A 16,106-nucleotide genomic window follows, 5' to 3' on the forward strand; every position below is an offset into this window, starting at 1 on the left:
AATTCTTCAGTGATTTTTCTCTCTGATCTTTTTTCTAATGATTGAACAAATGAACCAACCAGTGTGTATAACTAATATTGATACAATACTCAGTTCAGAATGAAAGCCTTCCCAGTAACAACACAAGTAAATATAATGCATTTATGATCACCTAAAGACTGTTGTAGCAATGCTTTTTTCTTCAATAATTGAATCTGAAGCTATTAATTCTGTATCAATACACCGTAAAGACCTTGTATGAATTCATGACAGATGTACTGAAACAATGAAACAACGGCACATGGCACATTCAATACATTATTTATTAGGGAGGTTTTTGTTTAATAAATGTTGAGTATTGTTGTGTAGCTATGGCTGTCAGAGAGTTCATACACAATATAAAAAAGTACACTGTGGAGAAATGCTACCATTTGTTTGCAGATGCATTCAGTGCAAATACACGTATAATACAAGAAGAAAAACAGTTAGTAGGTGAGTAAATAACGCATGCTCTTGCCTAGGGGTCCATCTCAGCACTCATGTGTGAATGCACATATAGAATCTCATTTTGAGATAGAGAGGCGATTTTGAGATTACACAATGTGCAACAAGAACAAGCACATGGGCGTCTCTGGCTGCTCTTTTTGTTTGCCATTCAGACAACAACTGTGTCACCCTTTGGTTGATCACAGTCAACTAAGTGCAAAAAATAACAAAAACAAACTACTTAAATCTTTTCAAGCTTCCCTGAGGTACAAAGTGAACAGTTTTTTTTTGTTTTTTTTTAAAAACACTTTTCTAGAGCTGCTGTTTGCTATCTCGCATCTGAAGGTAACTCAAAGCTAGACTCAAAAATAAAGCAGTTAATGGCTCAAGCTAAGACATTCTGATTAGTAACTGTCAGTACAAGTGCCTCGACACATGCTAGTGTCGCTCTGCAGCCACTAACAGAGCTTCAGCTGCCCCGAGGCTTTCAGTGGCAGATGATCCACTTTGTTGTAACTTACACTCTCAGCAGCAGTTGCGAACGAAGAAGATGAAAACTATGACCACAGTTACAATGATTAGTGCTGAAAATAGAAAGATAAGGCCGGCATAGACAGGGTCTGTCATGGGGTTGATGTATTTCACTTCAGACGGGATCATATTGGACTGACTCAGCATGTAGCCCAGACTCCAGCCTATACTGGTTTGCTTTACCTGAGAAGAGAAGAGAAGAGAAGAGAAGAGAAGAGAAGAGAAGAGAAGAGAAGAGAAGAGAAGAGAAGAGAAGAGAAGAGAAGAGAAGAGAAGAGAAGAGAAGAGAAGAGAAGAGAAGAGAAGAGAGAGAAGAGAAGAGAAGAGAAGAGAAGAGAAGAGAAGAGAAGAGAAGAGGTCATGTCAGTGCTGCCATTATATCAATGCATCGGAAGATGTCTGGAGATGTTGAAAGTCTCAAACTGTCCTCCTGTTCATGCATGAAGTTCACAATTACAGCTCGAAGGCAAAAGTGAGTCATAAGACCCAAAGAAAAAAACTTGTTTTGGAGCTGGGTCTATTAGAAGCCATTACCATCAGACTCCAAGATCCCCTGGAGGCTTTAAACAGAGCACACTAATTCAGTTGTTGGAAATTGGAGCATCGCCAGCTGTTGAGGAACACTCTTGTCTAGTCTTGTATCTAAAGGCTGACCTCTTTGCAATTTGGAAACTGGGACTATAATGCGTGACTTTGTAAGCGCTATTATCTTTAAGACTCACGAGAGTTATAAGGAATGCCACAGACCAGGAATCCCCTTTCGGTGAGGGAGTTCCTTTGTCAACACATAAATTGCACGGCTTTCCCTCTGCCATCGGCTTTTTGAGAACAGATGATAAGTATGTCATCCATCCATCTCAGTCCCAGTGGGTGGCCTGATTTATGTACGCTAAAGGATGTAAATGCCCAAGTAGTTCAATCACAACAGCTCTCAGTACATTACTGCTGGACATATTCTTCTTAAATACAATTTTGGTACAGTGCACTGGCTTCATAGTTGTGTAAAAGACAAGAGCAGGATGCGTGCGAGTGTCCCTTTGGTTCCACCAACCTCTTTTTCAAAGTAAATGTTTTTCCAGGTCTCTTCATCAAACTTGTATCCGTCTGCCAGCAAAGTGAGGATATAGTGAGTTGCATAACAGTAAGTCCTGAGGTATCTTTCAGAAATCCATGCCCTTTGTTGCTTCAGCTGAAAAGAAGAGAACCAATCAATCAATCAGTTTAGCTTGTGATTACGATTAACAATGATGCAGTATACTGAATGCTATCAACAAAATGTCAACACTGTGGTCAAGACAAGACCAAGATAAGATGGCATGAGCAAGACTGACTTCAGTTTACAGTTTAGATAAAAAAAAAACTCCATCCACCCCTCCAAACATATAGATTTTTTTACACTTTCTATGCTTTTTTAACAGTGCTTGCTTTTCTAAAGGATCTGAAGTTTTGTCAAATATGACATGTTTAATGCACGTAGTTTTATTTTGCAAGTTAAATTGGCAGTAAAAACACTTTGATGTCAAGTTAACAGCAACAAATGCAAATATAAGGCTGTGGGAGCGCAACCGTTAGCTAACCTTGGTTTTCTTGCCAAGAGAATGTTGTCATACAGTTCAACAAACCACAGAGAATGATGTCAGCACAGGTGAAAAACAAAAATCACCTTGGGACAAAACCTCTTCTACTTGGTAATCTTGTGGAAGTACAATTTCTGTTCATTTCTGCCTCTTTTGCTGTCTTCTACCTTTTTCTTTACTTATTGTTTCCTCACCTCAATATTAATTCCTTCCTTATCCTTTTCACCCTTCTGTCCTGCCTTTTCCTCTCCTCCAGAAGTTGAAGAAAAACTTACCACTGTCCAATGTGTGTGGCAGAAGGCCCTAACTGAGGTGTTGAATTGATCCAGATCAGTTGAGCCGTTCATCAGCAGGGCCCTCGCAGTGTAGAAGAATCCGGCATACGCCTGGCAGGAACAATAGAAACATGTCATATGTTATTTTGCATTTTTTGTCTGCTTGCTCCACTGTGTTGTATTTTTCTCTGCATTACCATAAAATCTCCGGTGACCGGTGGCTGCTCGACCCCGTCGAAGGAACACTGTGATGAGGAGCAAGTCTTGAAATCGAATATCGACTTCACGATGCTTTCACAGCCGTCTGAGTTGGCGACTCCGACCATGAAAAATTCTTGATCTGGGTTGTAGTTCTGGGGTTTCTTTGTGCACTCTGTGTCATAAATGGACGAGGCCTTCATGGTGATATTGAAACCTTCAGGGTAGCAGGGGTTAATTATGTAGGCTGGGTCAGATGATCCCTGGAACATGACAAGAAAAAAAGAAAATGTCAAAGAAGAAACAGAGGATGAGATAACAAACAGCACTGGGGTATAAACAAAAAAAGAAGCACAGGAAAAAGCATGGGAGGATGTGATAAGAGGAAAGACTTTGGACAGTATTCCTTCTGCATTTAGAGACACACCATCTCTGTGTAACTATACATCAACCATTGTTTAAATCAGGCATTTTCCTGATGTGAAAACAAGCTTTAAGGAATATACTGGTGAGTTGCAGCAAATCTATACCCACTACATGATTTCACAGCACAGCATATTTCCCCTGCTTGGATTACTATTAGTTTCAAGAATGAAGCTATGAGCTGCCAGAAATAATGCATTTTTCGCAGACAAGCTTGACGACATTCATGGTTCAATCAATATCCTTAATGATATAATGCTTCCTTGACTGTTATCCTCTTGCCTGTTAGCAGCTCAGGGGCAGCAGTGTCCACTAATCAATTCTTAACTGAGCATTAATGGACTCTGGCTTGCACATGCATGCAAGAAAAAAAGAAAAAAGCAGACATTCTCAGTGTCTTGTGCACTTTGACGGGAACAAAGAAACATATAGGAGGCTCAGGCCCAGTTGTTTACCTGGATTACTTTGTCAAGAACCCTCTTGTCAGCCTCATTCTTGCCATAGCAGAGGAAGCTGTGTGTGTAGACGTTGTAGGGGTAACCATAGAGCTTGACATGCAGGTAGTCTGGCCCACTGTGAGCCTCCTGGACTGAAAAGGCAATCTGTGTTGATGCCCCACCGAGGTCCATGGAACCCACTGTTTTTGCCCCTTCTGGGCGTACAAGTGAGTTCCATATGTCTCTCTGTAAATAAATTGAGAAAAGGTGATATATTATAAATCATATTTATGAAGTAGCATTTTGACCCTATTTTCACATTCAAACAAACTCTTTTGATAGACCAAATAGATCATGCCGGTGTCTCACTTCTAGAAAGTTTCCCATCAGGTAGTTGACAGTGATCCACCCATACAGCCCTTCTTCCTGACCAGTAATGATGGAGGCGTTTTGGAACATGAAGGGCAGTGAACTCAGGTATTCTTTGAGACTTGTCAGGACTTCATTGGACTTCTGTTCATCTTTCTCACTTATAGCACAACAGAAAAAGGCACAAGATTAAAACTCATACTGGAAACACAAGTCAGAAATATAATCAATATCAACATAGAAAGAGTTTAAAATTTTGGGAAAGGCATTTATTAACCACGCCCGACGGGTACGTCGGCGGGGTTATTGCATTCGGTGCGGTATCTGGCTGGGTAAGTATGTATGTATGTATGTATGTATGTGGCTATGTCCAGTCCGATATCTCTGCAACCGCTAAAGTCAGGATAATCAAACTTGGCACTGAAGATCAGTCTAAGGTCCCCTGCTCAGCTGTGGAGTTACAGGTCAGCAGATCAAGTAGGGAGGGAGATACGTACGATGATCAAAATTGATACATATTGCATCAGTTGTATAGGGAGGACAGGGGTTTCGCCAGAAGAAGGCGTGGTTCTGCCCTCTATTGTGGGCTCATCTAGTTTGCTTTATTGCACAGAGTGAAATGAGATGATCAATGCCACTCAATTGTTTATGCAACATCTGAAGCCTCCCTGTGTCAAAAGGCACATTCAAACCAGTCTAGCAGAAATGAAGCTCACAAATTAACATCAAAATGCAGTCTTTGTCCAGTAGGTTACCCTTAAGGTGTTATTTTTGGAGGCCTTTAAATGATAAATTATACTGCCTGCTTGCAGTGTTCATGCTAAGCTAATTTTAGCTAAGCTAACCCTCTTCTGGCTCCAGGTTCACATTTATTATACAGATACGACGGTAATACTGATCGTCTCATCTTAACTTCTGTGTTTACAAAAATGACATAAATATGCCAACATTAATAACAGCGTCCTTAGAAATTATGTTTTTATTAGACATTTTGATTCCTGTTAAAAACATGTCAAACAAAACAAAACAGTGTCTTCCTCAACTAACAAAAATAGTGACCACAACACAGAGGTTCAAACCAGCTTATGTACTCGCAGCATTAATTGTAGGATCTTTAACACTCAGTAAGTACACACTACTGTGAGAAGACAGCATGTGTGGACTTCCCACAATCGGAGCTCTTGAATTTTGCCCCAGCCTGCAGTCTAAACATGTTTGTACTGCTGAGACTTCCTGGTGAGTCAGTGGGGGGAACAAAACCAAGGCTGGATTACCAGCAAAGTGGGCAAATGCCCAAGAGCCCAGATTTGAACTCTAACCAGTTTCTGTTTACTTTATTTTCTTAATCAACTTTTCTTTTTTTTAACCAGTGGATATCACCTGTGATTGTCCTCCATCTTGAGGCATTTGTCTTGAAGATGAACCCTTACTTCACGTTTAATTCACCTTATTCATTATCAATAGATGTAACAGTTTTTTTATTTAGTAATTGATTCAGTGCATAAAATGTCAAAAATAGTGGAACACACCCATAATTATTCACTTAAGTTAATACATTCAAATCAATCTGTTTTGTCTGAGCAGCGGTCAAAAAACCCAAATCTTGACTTTGCTGTCATAATAATCCAAAAAAACTAGCAGATATTCATGTTTAAAAAGGGGACACGTGAATTTTTTGTGTTTGGTTTGTAAGGAAAAATCTTCCAATCAACAAACTGCTAATCATTTCAGCTCTACTGTACTGGTTGGTTTCTTGGCTGAGGACATATAACACTGGGGGTTAATGGAAACCCAATAAAAAAAAAAACATGTGGTGCATATAAAATGAAGCTTTCTCACTGTAAAAGTCTCATTCCAGCGGTAGCTCCCAAGAACAGAGGCGTGTTTTTGTGTTTTTCAACAGGAATGGCTTTGCTGACTTCATCCATGCATGCTTTGAATCCTTTCCATGCTTCGGCATCTTTCTGTTGGTCAACTTTCATCTCCGAGATAGGAACACCTGTGAGCACAAAGCCAAGCTGAAGTCCTACTTTTAAGGACATTGTTAATTTGTTAAGGTTTTACAGAGCATGTGTCAAACTTTAAAAGTGCTCAGGAAGATTTGACTTTACTTTTCTCTTCATGCCGTCACATATGCTGTACTTAAAGTCACTCGACTTGGTATTTCATTTTATAATCTTTTCAAGCATGTATTTATCTTTTACTCTGTGATAAAAGCATGTAAAAGTAAAAATTTGCTCCCTTGTTGTTGAAACAGTGACTCACCAGACACTCTACAGTTCATTTTCTCAGACACTACTCCTGTTTCATTCTGCTTCTCCCCCGGCCATTCATACAGGTACACATTGGAACGAGATGAACCCGAGTCTATCACTATGCCGTACTAAAATGAAAAAAGAAAAGAAAATCATATTACAATGACACATTCTTTAATTGACCTGTCTAAAAGTTGCATTAAAGTGCAGAGAGGCTGTTGTGACGCAACCCAAGACCACACATGGTTAATTCAATTCAATTTCAGTTTATTTATAGAGCGCCAATTACAATTCAAATTGTCTCAAGATTTTTTACAGAACCCATATGCCCCAACCAATATTCATCACCAGGCCTAATGATGAGAAAGCCTCTTCTGACCCTGACATCTGGATAATGTTTGACATCACATCCCCAGTTTGTTGTTCCCAGTTTATACTTCCTTCAATGTACTGTTACTTTCTCAGAATGAATCAGATCTATAACCAAATGTGCGTACATGAGCGTTTGTGCATGTGCATTTACCTGTAAGCTGTACTCTTTCATGCTCCAGGTATACTGGATGACAGCAACAGCAACGAGGGCAGCAATACTGGCCAACAAGAGAAACAGCACTACTGCTATGCGACACTTGTAGCCCATTTTCTTTTTCGAAGCCATTTCCTGTTGAATCAGGGTTTAAAAAAAGAGAGAGAGAGGAGAGTGTTTCTCAGTAAAAGCTTCTTAGCTCTCAAAGCAGTGACGTGCGGGGAGGCTTGAAAAGTGACGCTGAACAATAACAGTGAACTTAATTTACTTTGAGCAGAAAAAAAAATGGATGCATTTATAGTATTATTGAACTAAGGAATGTCAAACAAACTCACGAATGAAAACAGAAGCAGAAAAAAAAACGTCAATCGCGATTTGTCATCTGAAGTGTTCTTGCAGTTCAAATTCTAACCTTTTGTCAGAAGCAATGACAACTGCAGTGAGATAAATAAAGGCAATTTCTAAAACAATAACATGGGGTAGGAACTTGCTGTGACCTGCAGAGGAGGATACAAGCATGTCTCAGCTTAAGCCTCTCTGGAGAAAGTAAAGGATTTGAGGTGTGGCTTCTTTTAAAAATTTGGAAGTTGTCAGTTCCTGCCACTATAAAAAAATTATCAGATTTTAAAGGGTTTTCCAGACAACAAGGACAAAATCCCTCAAAACTGTTCAGTTCTTTAAGAGGAAGCAAGAATATTTGTTTTCCTCTTACAGAACCAATTCTTCATGAGTAAGCAAATATTCCTCTTAAAGAAATATGCAGAAGTTGCTCTGCAAACCTTTGCATATTTAGGCAAAATCTTGATCCGTTGCTTATGTAACTTCAGTTGTAGATGCAGTTGGGCTTAAATGCATGAATGAAAATCTTGTTCACACACCACAATGACTGGCTGAACTGTTGATACAAACATGTGACATAATAAGGGTAAAACCAACATATGGTGTTTTAATAAGGTGTTGGGCCACTCTGTGCTGATTCTACAAGTGTCTGCTGATTTAATGGTGGTGGAACTGTCTAACACTTAGGTCCAATGTCTTTCTAAAGTCTTTAACATCTGATCAGCACATGTTTGACATCAGTTCAACACTCCTCAAGCCATTCAGCGATTGTGCCCTCCCATCAGGACAGACATGTTCTGTCCTAAGGTGGATCCTCTTGACCTCTAAGAAGACAAATGGATCCAAATCATGTCCCCCTCAGTAGATTAGAACCGCCTGATCCCATCACTGTGGGGTCAGAGGTTTAGGGTTTTAATTTCTCGCCCGTCTGTGTCTCATAGAGGGATTGTATACGAGCTAAATACGTATGCAGCACATGTTTGTGCCACATTTCAATACTACACAAATGCCAAATGATAGGAAAACTTTCAATGAACATTAAATGTTGTTCTGCATTACTCGTCTCTATTTTACTTTATGTCAGCCACATGGAAAAAGTACTGACCTCAGCGAAAGACTGTTTCAGTCTGTCATGGTTTCTGGTTGTGTTTGCTGTTTATTTCCTGCTTTTCCTTCCTTTTTGCTTTTCTGCCACATCCTCATTGGTGTCTCATCTTAGTCTTGTCTCTCCCTGTCTTAGTTGCCAGGTTGTCTTTTTTATCTGCCTGGGTTCTTCCCATGCTCCTATGGTTTGTGCATATAGTTTTTGTATACTTTTGTTTTACTTAATTCCTTACTTCGGTTTTTTTTGTTTTTAAATTAACCCATTTGGATTTCAGTGATCTTTGTATCAGCTTAGTCCATAAAGTTCACATTTATTTATTTCCAAAGCCCGCAATCTGTGATAGCTCACATAACAATGTCAAACTTTGATCTTGTTCAGAAACATTACGTGCCAGAAACTGCTCTGAGTTGTGTATATAGTCAGTGACAGGAAAACCACATTTCATTGCAGATGCACAATGCAGGCTTTGATGAGATGAAATAAAATTTAAAAAAAAACCTTTTCTCATATTCTGGACTGTTCCTGTTCCAGCGGCCTCCTACGTCTATTTCTCATGTAATCACGGAATCACAGTATGGCTGCAATTACAGGTTGCAATTACCGGTCACGCACAAACTTTTAATGCATGTGTAACACATGGACACACACGCACACCTGGAGCTCACCACTCCTTTTTCTATTCTAATTGTCTATTATAGTTGATTCTTCCTGCAGTTCTTATGTCTTCAGTGTCTGTCTTTGTGATCTCTGCATGCTATCATTAGTTTGAAACTGCAGCTAGCAATGTCATGTCATGTTATGTAATAGCAAAGACAGAATATATTCCAAACTAGCAAACCTTATTTTGGTAATAAAGAAAACAGTGAAATGAGTTGTAAAAACTAAATAAAATCTGAATATATTATTTAATCAGCCTTTGCCTAAATGTGTTTAAACTGCCATATCTTGCTATTTTCAGCAGTGGCTTGTCGGCATTGTAATTACAGCCATGTGTCAGTAGTTATTAGGTGATGCTGTCTCAGCCATGACAAAAGAGCTTTTATCAGACAATCAGACACTTGGTGGTTTAAGCAGAATCACAGTTCTATGTTCCTAATCTCTATCTATCTCCTTAACTTTTATTTTAAAGTGAAGTTTTCTTTTTAAGATGTGTATATCCCAAAATAATACTGAACTCATGCCTTGGTGACAATCTGTAAAACCGCTGTGGTGTCAGTATTTGTTGTTCTTTCAAATTACAGCAGTTAAAGTTACCACAGCAACTTCTGTGAAAACAACCAGATCGTCAAGGTGTGATTACAAGCCAGTAGATGTCAACAAGCATGTTTCATGTTTCTGACGGTTGTTACCTTTGGTCTGTTTAACACTTTACAGATGTGTGTGATGTAGTTAACGATGTTTTGAACTTTGGGTGGCTTTTCTTTATATGTATGATCTTAACATTTTGTTCAGCACCGCAGGGAAAGAGACAGAACATGTTCTAACTCATACTACTTTGAACTTGAAGCCTTATGTTTGCAGTCTGTCTGAACACAATATACAAAACCTATTCATCTGCACCTGTTGAGGAAGTAATTGTTTTGTCATTTTCTTCTTTTAAGAGTCACATAAAGACAAAATTATCTGAACACACAGAGTAGAATGAGTTCACTGACCTCGTGCTTTAATGGCTGGACAGTCTAACCATTAATCAGTGTTGTTTGTGTAAATGAATTTGTGTGGCCGCCCACTGTCATAGTTACAAACTAGTTATCGAATTCTTCAAATAGCAACTCTCAAGGACTGTGTGTTTTCTTAAGTATGTGAACAGTGTGTGCACTACTAAATAAATTGCCCACTTCAACATTTTTTTCTAGTTTTAGTATTTGTATTTTTTTTAGTATTTTACTGTAATTTTGTTTTTCACACTTTTTTCTTTCGGTCTTCTGGTTTGCAATAAAAACATAAAGTGCAATAATATTTAGTGCAATTTAACTGATTGTAGTCGCAAAAGCAAAATAAATCAGAACACAATATTTCTACTTGAATAAGATACTATTAACATTTTTGCTCCTAAATGAAGATGACTGGCTTCTACAGGATGCTGACACTCTGAACGGTTTTGAAATCACTTGATGCACACAGTTCCGGTACTTTTATTACAGCTTACCAGCCTGCAACAAAACCACACGCTGGTAACACTATGCGCTGCTCTCTACTGTCCACCACCAGGCAGAACCACAGTACCCCCATCTTGCTCACAATTTCCTGCACAAGATAAGCTAAATGCTTTGTGTCAAGATAACAGAATGAAATCATCGGTCAGCCTAAAATTTGCATTAAAGCTTCAACAAAGACGGCAGTTTCCCTTTAAAAACTCTTGTGTGCAGCTGGGAGTCAGATAACTCATATTATTTACACATGCTTTTGCCTCTGCTTGTATGGACTGGTGCTCATAAAGGTGTGGAGGCAGTATCATATGCTCACATTCCAGCAAATTTAATGGAATCATACAGTACAGTAACACAATGAAACAAACTCACTTGTGTTAACTAATCATTTGGGCAAAAGAAAAAGAAATGTTGTTACTGACAGGTAAATGAGACCATGTGAAGAAATCTGCTTGTTTCTTACCTTGAAGAGCTGGTTTGTAGATCCTGGTTGATAGAGGGAGTGAGATGGTTCTAAAGAAGGGATGAAGAATCAGGAGAGCAGTAAAGGAAGACGGGCTGAGAGTAAAGGAGGTGTTGTGAGTTTGAGAGATCTAAAGAGTGACTGGCCCACAGGAACACGAGTGGTGTAGCATAACACAATTGAGAGTGAGGGCTGGGAGGAAACATGGGAGGAGCAACGTATTCAAACTCCACTTCTCACCACTCCCAGCAGAGCAGCCTAGTAAACAGAGCAGAGGAAGGTGCAGCGCTGCTTCTCGCTCAGGGCCTTTGCTGATGATGAAGCACAGTTACAAGCATTTGTGAGGATGAATGAAATAATGTGAGAAGAGAGACAGGGAGCAGTTGGAAAGTTAATTGCTGTAATCAATAAAATAAAGTGCAAACTGGCTGAGTATCTGCTGCATGGATAATCACAAAGTCAGCTCTTATTCGATAGATCCAACCTGAAGGAAAATGGATGCAATTAAAAGCAAAACTCCATATTATTATTATACAGTCAAGGATGCGTTGATACCTGCACACACCCACTTCTGCCTTATGCTGTTCTCACAGTCAAACTGTGAGTCATTTATATGACAAATGAGTCATTAATGTGTGGAACAAAGTGCTGATCTTCCAGTGGAACATTGTGTCATATGTTTGTTTTGCTTTAAGGGCAAACAGTAAAGTGCTCAAAGCATACTTTAACTGGTGTCTGCACTTGTTTCGTACACCTGAGTGTTTTTGTATAAGCATGTAGACAGGTGTTTGGACAGGGTGTTTTTGCAACACTTTCAGGAACCATAAGAACCTCCTGCATTTATATGCGTCCATCAGTCTATGTAATATCACTTGTAGAGAGGAGAGTCCTCAGAATAGGATAAAAATGTCAAAAAAAATACTTAAAAGGCCAAATTAATAACATAAAAAACATTGAGAATAAACAAAACATTTACAGATTAAAGCAAATACAAAACCTAAAACTAAAGCAACTGGTGGTAAAAAAAAACTTAAAAACTGAAATTGCCCTGGGGATAAAAGTGAGTCAAGCTTCAACATGTTCTTTATGTTAATCCAGGCAGCAAGTGCGCACTGAGTAAAACTGGATTTTCAAAGCTTAGTAAAAACAACCAGCAGCAGAGTAATTCAGTTATTTCATGGTATTTGGTAAGAGCCCGCATTAAGACAACAATGAAGTATGTATGGTGTGAGGAAAGGGGGGTAAAGGCCTTACAAATAAACACAATTCTGTCTATCATGCCTTGCAGAGAGGGATGGCCAACCGAACTTCACAATGAGGAGGATTATAACTGTCAGGAGTGACAAATCCGAGTGCAGAGTGATACACAGCTGAGGAATACATTTATTTTAAAAAATCACTATAATCTGATAGAAAAGCTACTTCAAAAAGTATCTTTCTACATTACAACAGGAAGCATGATTTTACCTGTTAAGAGACCAATTCTTTGACCCAATTTGCTTATCAGTCAAGTTACATAATATTCAAAAGTCTCATCAATCCAGATTCCAAGATACTGTACTTGTATTCTGTGACTCTTCGAATATTTGTGACATGCTTGATCGAGATAACAAGTTATATCAAAACCTTTTGTCTGCGGTGAATAATGAATTTAGTTTTACTTATAATAAGAGCTAAGTTATGGGTTTCAAGTGCAACTGGTAGCTAAGAAAAGCAGTGGTAAAGATATTTAACAGGACAGTATACAGTATCTATGTTACAGCACAAAACAGTATCATCAGCATAAGTTGTACATTATCCTCAGATAAAGAAGAACAGTATCATCATATAAAGAAAGAACACAACAGGACCCATGATTGAGCTCTGTGGGACACCTTTTGTAATTTTCACAAATTTGGATTCAACACTCTTACTCAAGGCTGTATGTCCATTTTATGATTTTGAAACTATTTAAAAGTAGTTTCACCATTTTAAAGATCAATTAAAAGTGCTGCACATGATATAATTTAAAACAGGGTGAGTGACAGCAGCAATCAGGCGGTGATTGACACTAAAACTTCACTGGTTTATGCTTAAAGCACACTGTGATTAAGTTGTTTGTTAAAGGGTTACAAATGCAGTCTTCCAGACCTTAGAAAAAATACTAGTTACAACTGAAAGGTAAAAACATATGTAATGGAGCTGACTATAATTGGAGTAGCCAGCTATAAAAACATAAACTATTTAGATCTTTATAAGATTTTAGAAATCTACTAATGCTAATGCAGTTTAGTTCTACTAATGACAGAGATGCTCTTACTTCAAAGTTGCCTATAGCCAAGCATGTGACTGGCATTCTTGGTACTTCTAACAAGAGTGCAGGCTTATTTCTTTCCTCAAGCGAGACTTCTGCTGTAAAATAGGGACAAGCCCTATTCTGTAGTCTGTATTTTTGAAAAGGCTCATGCTTGTCAGCTACTGAATTCAAACCCTTGCTGTTAAAGATGGCCCAGAGATAATTTGGCATCTGGGCTAAAACAAGATTGTGACTATCATTTGCCAAAAGTTCATTCAACAAGGCTTGCATACCAAAATACTTGAAATTCCATTTAGTCTCCATAGATGGACATCACTTTTGCATCTTAGTGATTCTAACAACACTTATTGGACAATGATTACTAAAACCAAACACAAATATCCTTAAAACAGTGATTTAGTGAAGATCAGATCACTTAATGATGGTTTACGATGGTCTTTAAAAATTGGCCTGATTGTGTTGGTAATTAGTTGTACTTCTTTTGAACAATCTGAGGCCAATAAAATCACCCAAATGAATCAACTCAGAGTTTTTAAAGGAGTGAAAAGATCAATAAAACAAAGAGGAAGTAGAGGCTTACACACACCAATCTCAGTCACTGAGCTGTTTTGTAGAATTTGACAGTGCAAAAAATATGCTGTTACTGCATCAAGAACCACACAGGTTGTTAATATGGCTGCTCCACCTTGTTTTGAGTTGTCCTCATTTAGTGCTTTTTCCAAGTCATTCGCAGGTCATCTCGGTCAGAATTTGGATTTTCATCTAATCTAGCTTATCTAGCTAACCATCAAAATTAGAGTCTAGAGTTAATACCTTATTGCTATTCAGTGGTACGAGCTGAGGAGCTTGTGTACGTGCATGTGAGGTATAACCACTCATGTAAGTATTAGGACTGAAGAAACATCAATCATTGTTTAACATTTGGCTCTGAACCGGGGACAGATATGCGGACATGGAAACATGGCGGTTGCTATGGGACCATGTGGATGTCCAATTTGGTCCACAGCATGAAGTAGTAACATTTTTTGTAGGTCTGTTAAAACCTGTAAAAGAAAGGTATGGATAAGGCTTTCGTGTCAGAGTCAATTTACTTCTCGCAAGGGTGCAGATCAGCCTCCAAAAACAGATTCATAATGGGTATACACATTTTTTTTTGCATTACAAAATGAGAGATAATGAAGTTTCAGTGCAGGAAGCGTAATCAGAACTGTCCAGCTCCATTAGAGAACTACAGGATCCAGGGTTTTTGGGATTGACCTGTAAAAGGAATGTTGTCAATATCAGCGTCTTGTGAGGCAACACATTTTATAGGGTCAATACTTAGCAATTTAACCAAGTAAGTGCTTTAAACAGTTGTAATCTAATTATTAATGCCTTGATTTAGTGAATAGTGATTGAAGTAACTGGGGACAACTTAAGACATTATAGTATTTTTTTCTTCAGTATCTTGAAAAAGGATTAATATATAATATGCTTAATAGGATATTTTGATATTGAAAAACCTGGACAAGCTTAAGTTTTCTTGCAACATGTAGGTGAATTCTGTTCTGATCTGCAGGCTTTCTATTCCTAACATATAAGCATCTGTAGTCTTCAGGTCTCTGGGTTTTCTGATTGACTCACTCAGAATAAATGACTTGTGAATGTAACTGAAACCTACTGGGCAGGATGAACCGGAAAGGGACCCTGAAATTAGATTTGCACCAAGAGAGAGAACAGCAGGATCCTGGATACAGATTACATTCTTTCCCTCCGCAGTAAGTGCTGGAGTCCTTCCACTAAAGTTTTAGATTCTGAGGTGTGTCTATTCCAGTGTTACTGTTTTGGACATGATTTCTATGGGTTGGTTCCACTGCTGTTCAGAATTATAAAAAAACATGCAGCACTAATGATGGCAGACAAAGGCTGTCATGAATGGAGCCGGAACATGACTTTTCTAGTATGTGGAAGCTTGGGAGAGCAAATTTGGACTTTTTACTGAGGATAAAAAGCATGAATAACAAATTCTCCTTTAGATAAAAACTTGGCAAAAGCTTTGATATCCCCAGTACAATTGTATTTCATTTTACTGTTACAATAGTGACTGCCTATGTGTTTCGGTCAGTAAATGCATGTATCTGATGGTACAAATAAATTCATGAACGTAATCACTAAGATCCTCAGTCTTGGCAGCCAACAGTAAATAAGTACCGATGAAGAAAAACACGATTTTGCTACAGACATTCCCTACACCCAGTGTCAGTCTTTATTCATTTGCCTTTGTCATTGATAACTCTCTTTACTGTCTGCAGTCCCTTTGATTCAATCACCCTTTGTTATTGGTAACTGTCTGCTAGATGCCTAGTCTTCTTACCTTTTGTTGTCTACTAGATCTTCATATTCTGTCAGCATTTTCATATTTAGCAACATATGCAAACTGACCACTGTTCTTGTCTGTATTGACATACTGTCCCTTCCCAATGTCTGACCAATTGTATGAAGTTTTTACTATGGAAATGTTCGAGGTTGGCTTACCTTCACAGACTCACACTCTGTCTTGGTAAGTCCACATATACCGAATAGTAATCAATACTCACTCCAGCAACTTTGCATGAGATTTTGGGTAGATTTCTTCAACAATTGTCAAAATTTAGCTTTTTTGTGTAACTTCTTTAAACAAACCCTGTTGTTGCTTTTTTTTTCTTACTGTAAGTAAAT

At 38.4% G+C, this 16,106-nt stretch overlaps 1 protein-coding gene across 1 annotated transcript; it reads right to left on the reverse strand.

Moving 5' to 3' along the window:
- Positions 1-283: 283 nt before the first annotated feature.
- On the reverse strand, positions 284-11,288 carry entpd3 (ectonucleoside triphosphate diphosphohydrolase 3). The gene is made up of 10 exons (XM_022205199.2): positions 11,114-11,288; positions 7,054-7,191; positions 6,541-6,658; positions 6,115-6,274; positions 4,276-4,435; positions 3,925-4,152; positions 3,046-3,309; positions 2,849-2,959; positions 2,048-2,185; positions 284-1,179 (listed from the first exon to the last, which is right to left on the reverse strand). Exons 2-10 carry the CDS (start codon positions 7,186-7,188, stop codon positions 991-993), a joined length of 1,503 nt encoding a protein of 500 aa, XP_022060891.2. The 5' UTR covers positions 7,189-7,191; positions 11,114-11,288; the 3' UTR covers positions 284-990.
- Positions 11,289-16,106: the final 4,818 nt, after the last annotated feature.

Source organism: Acanthochromis polyacanthus, chromosome 12 (genome assembly GCF_021347895.1).
Source record: "Acanthochromis polyacanthus isolate Apoly-LR-REF ecotype Palm Island chromosome 12, KAUST_Apoly_ChrSc, whole genome shotgun sequence".
Lineage (NCBI taxonomy): Eukaryota > Metazoa > Chordata > Actinopteri > Pomacentridae > Acanthochromis > Acanthochromis polyacanthus.

Coding starts and splice junctions, on each gene's coding strand:
- entpd3 (XM_022205199.2), bottom strand. CDS start 7,188: ATGGCTTCGAAAAAGAAAATGGGCTACAAGTGTCGCATAGCAGTAGTG. Junction 2,186..2,848: donor GCCACACACATTGGACAGTG/GTAAGTTTTTCT, acceptor TCTTCTTTTCAG/CTGAAGCAACAAAGGGCATG. Junction 1,180..2,047: donor ACATTTACTTTGAAAAAGAG/GTTGGTGGAACC, acceptor TTCTCTTCTCAG/GTAAAGCAAACCAGTATAGG.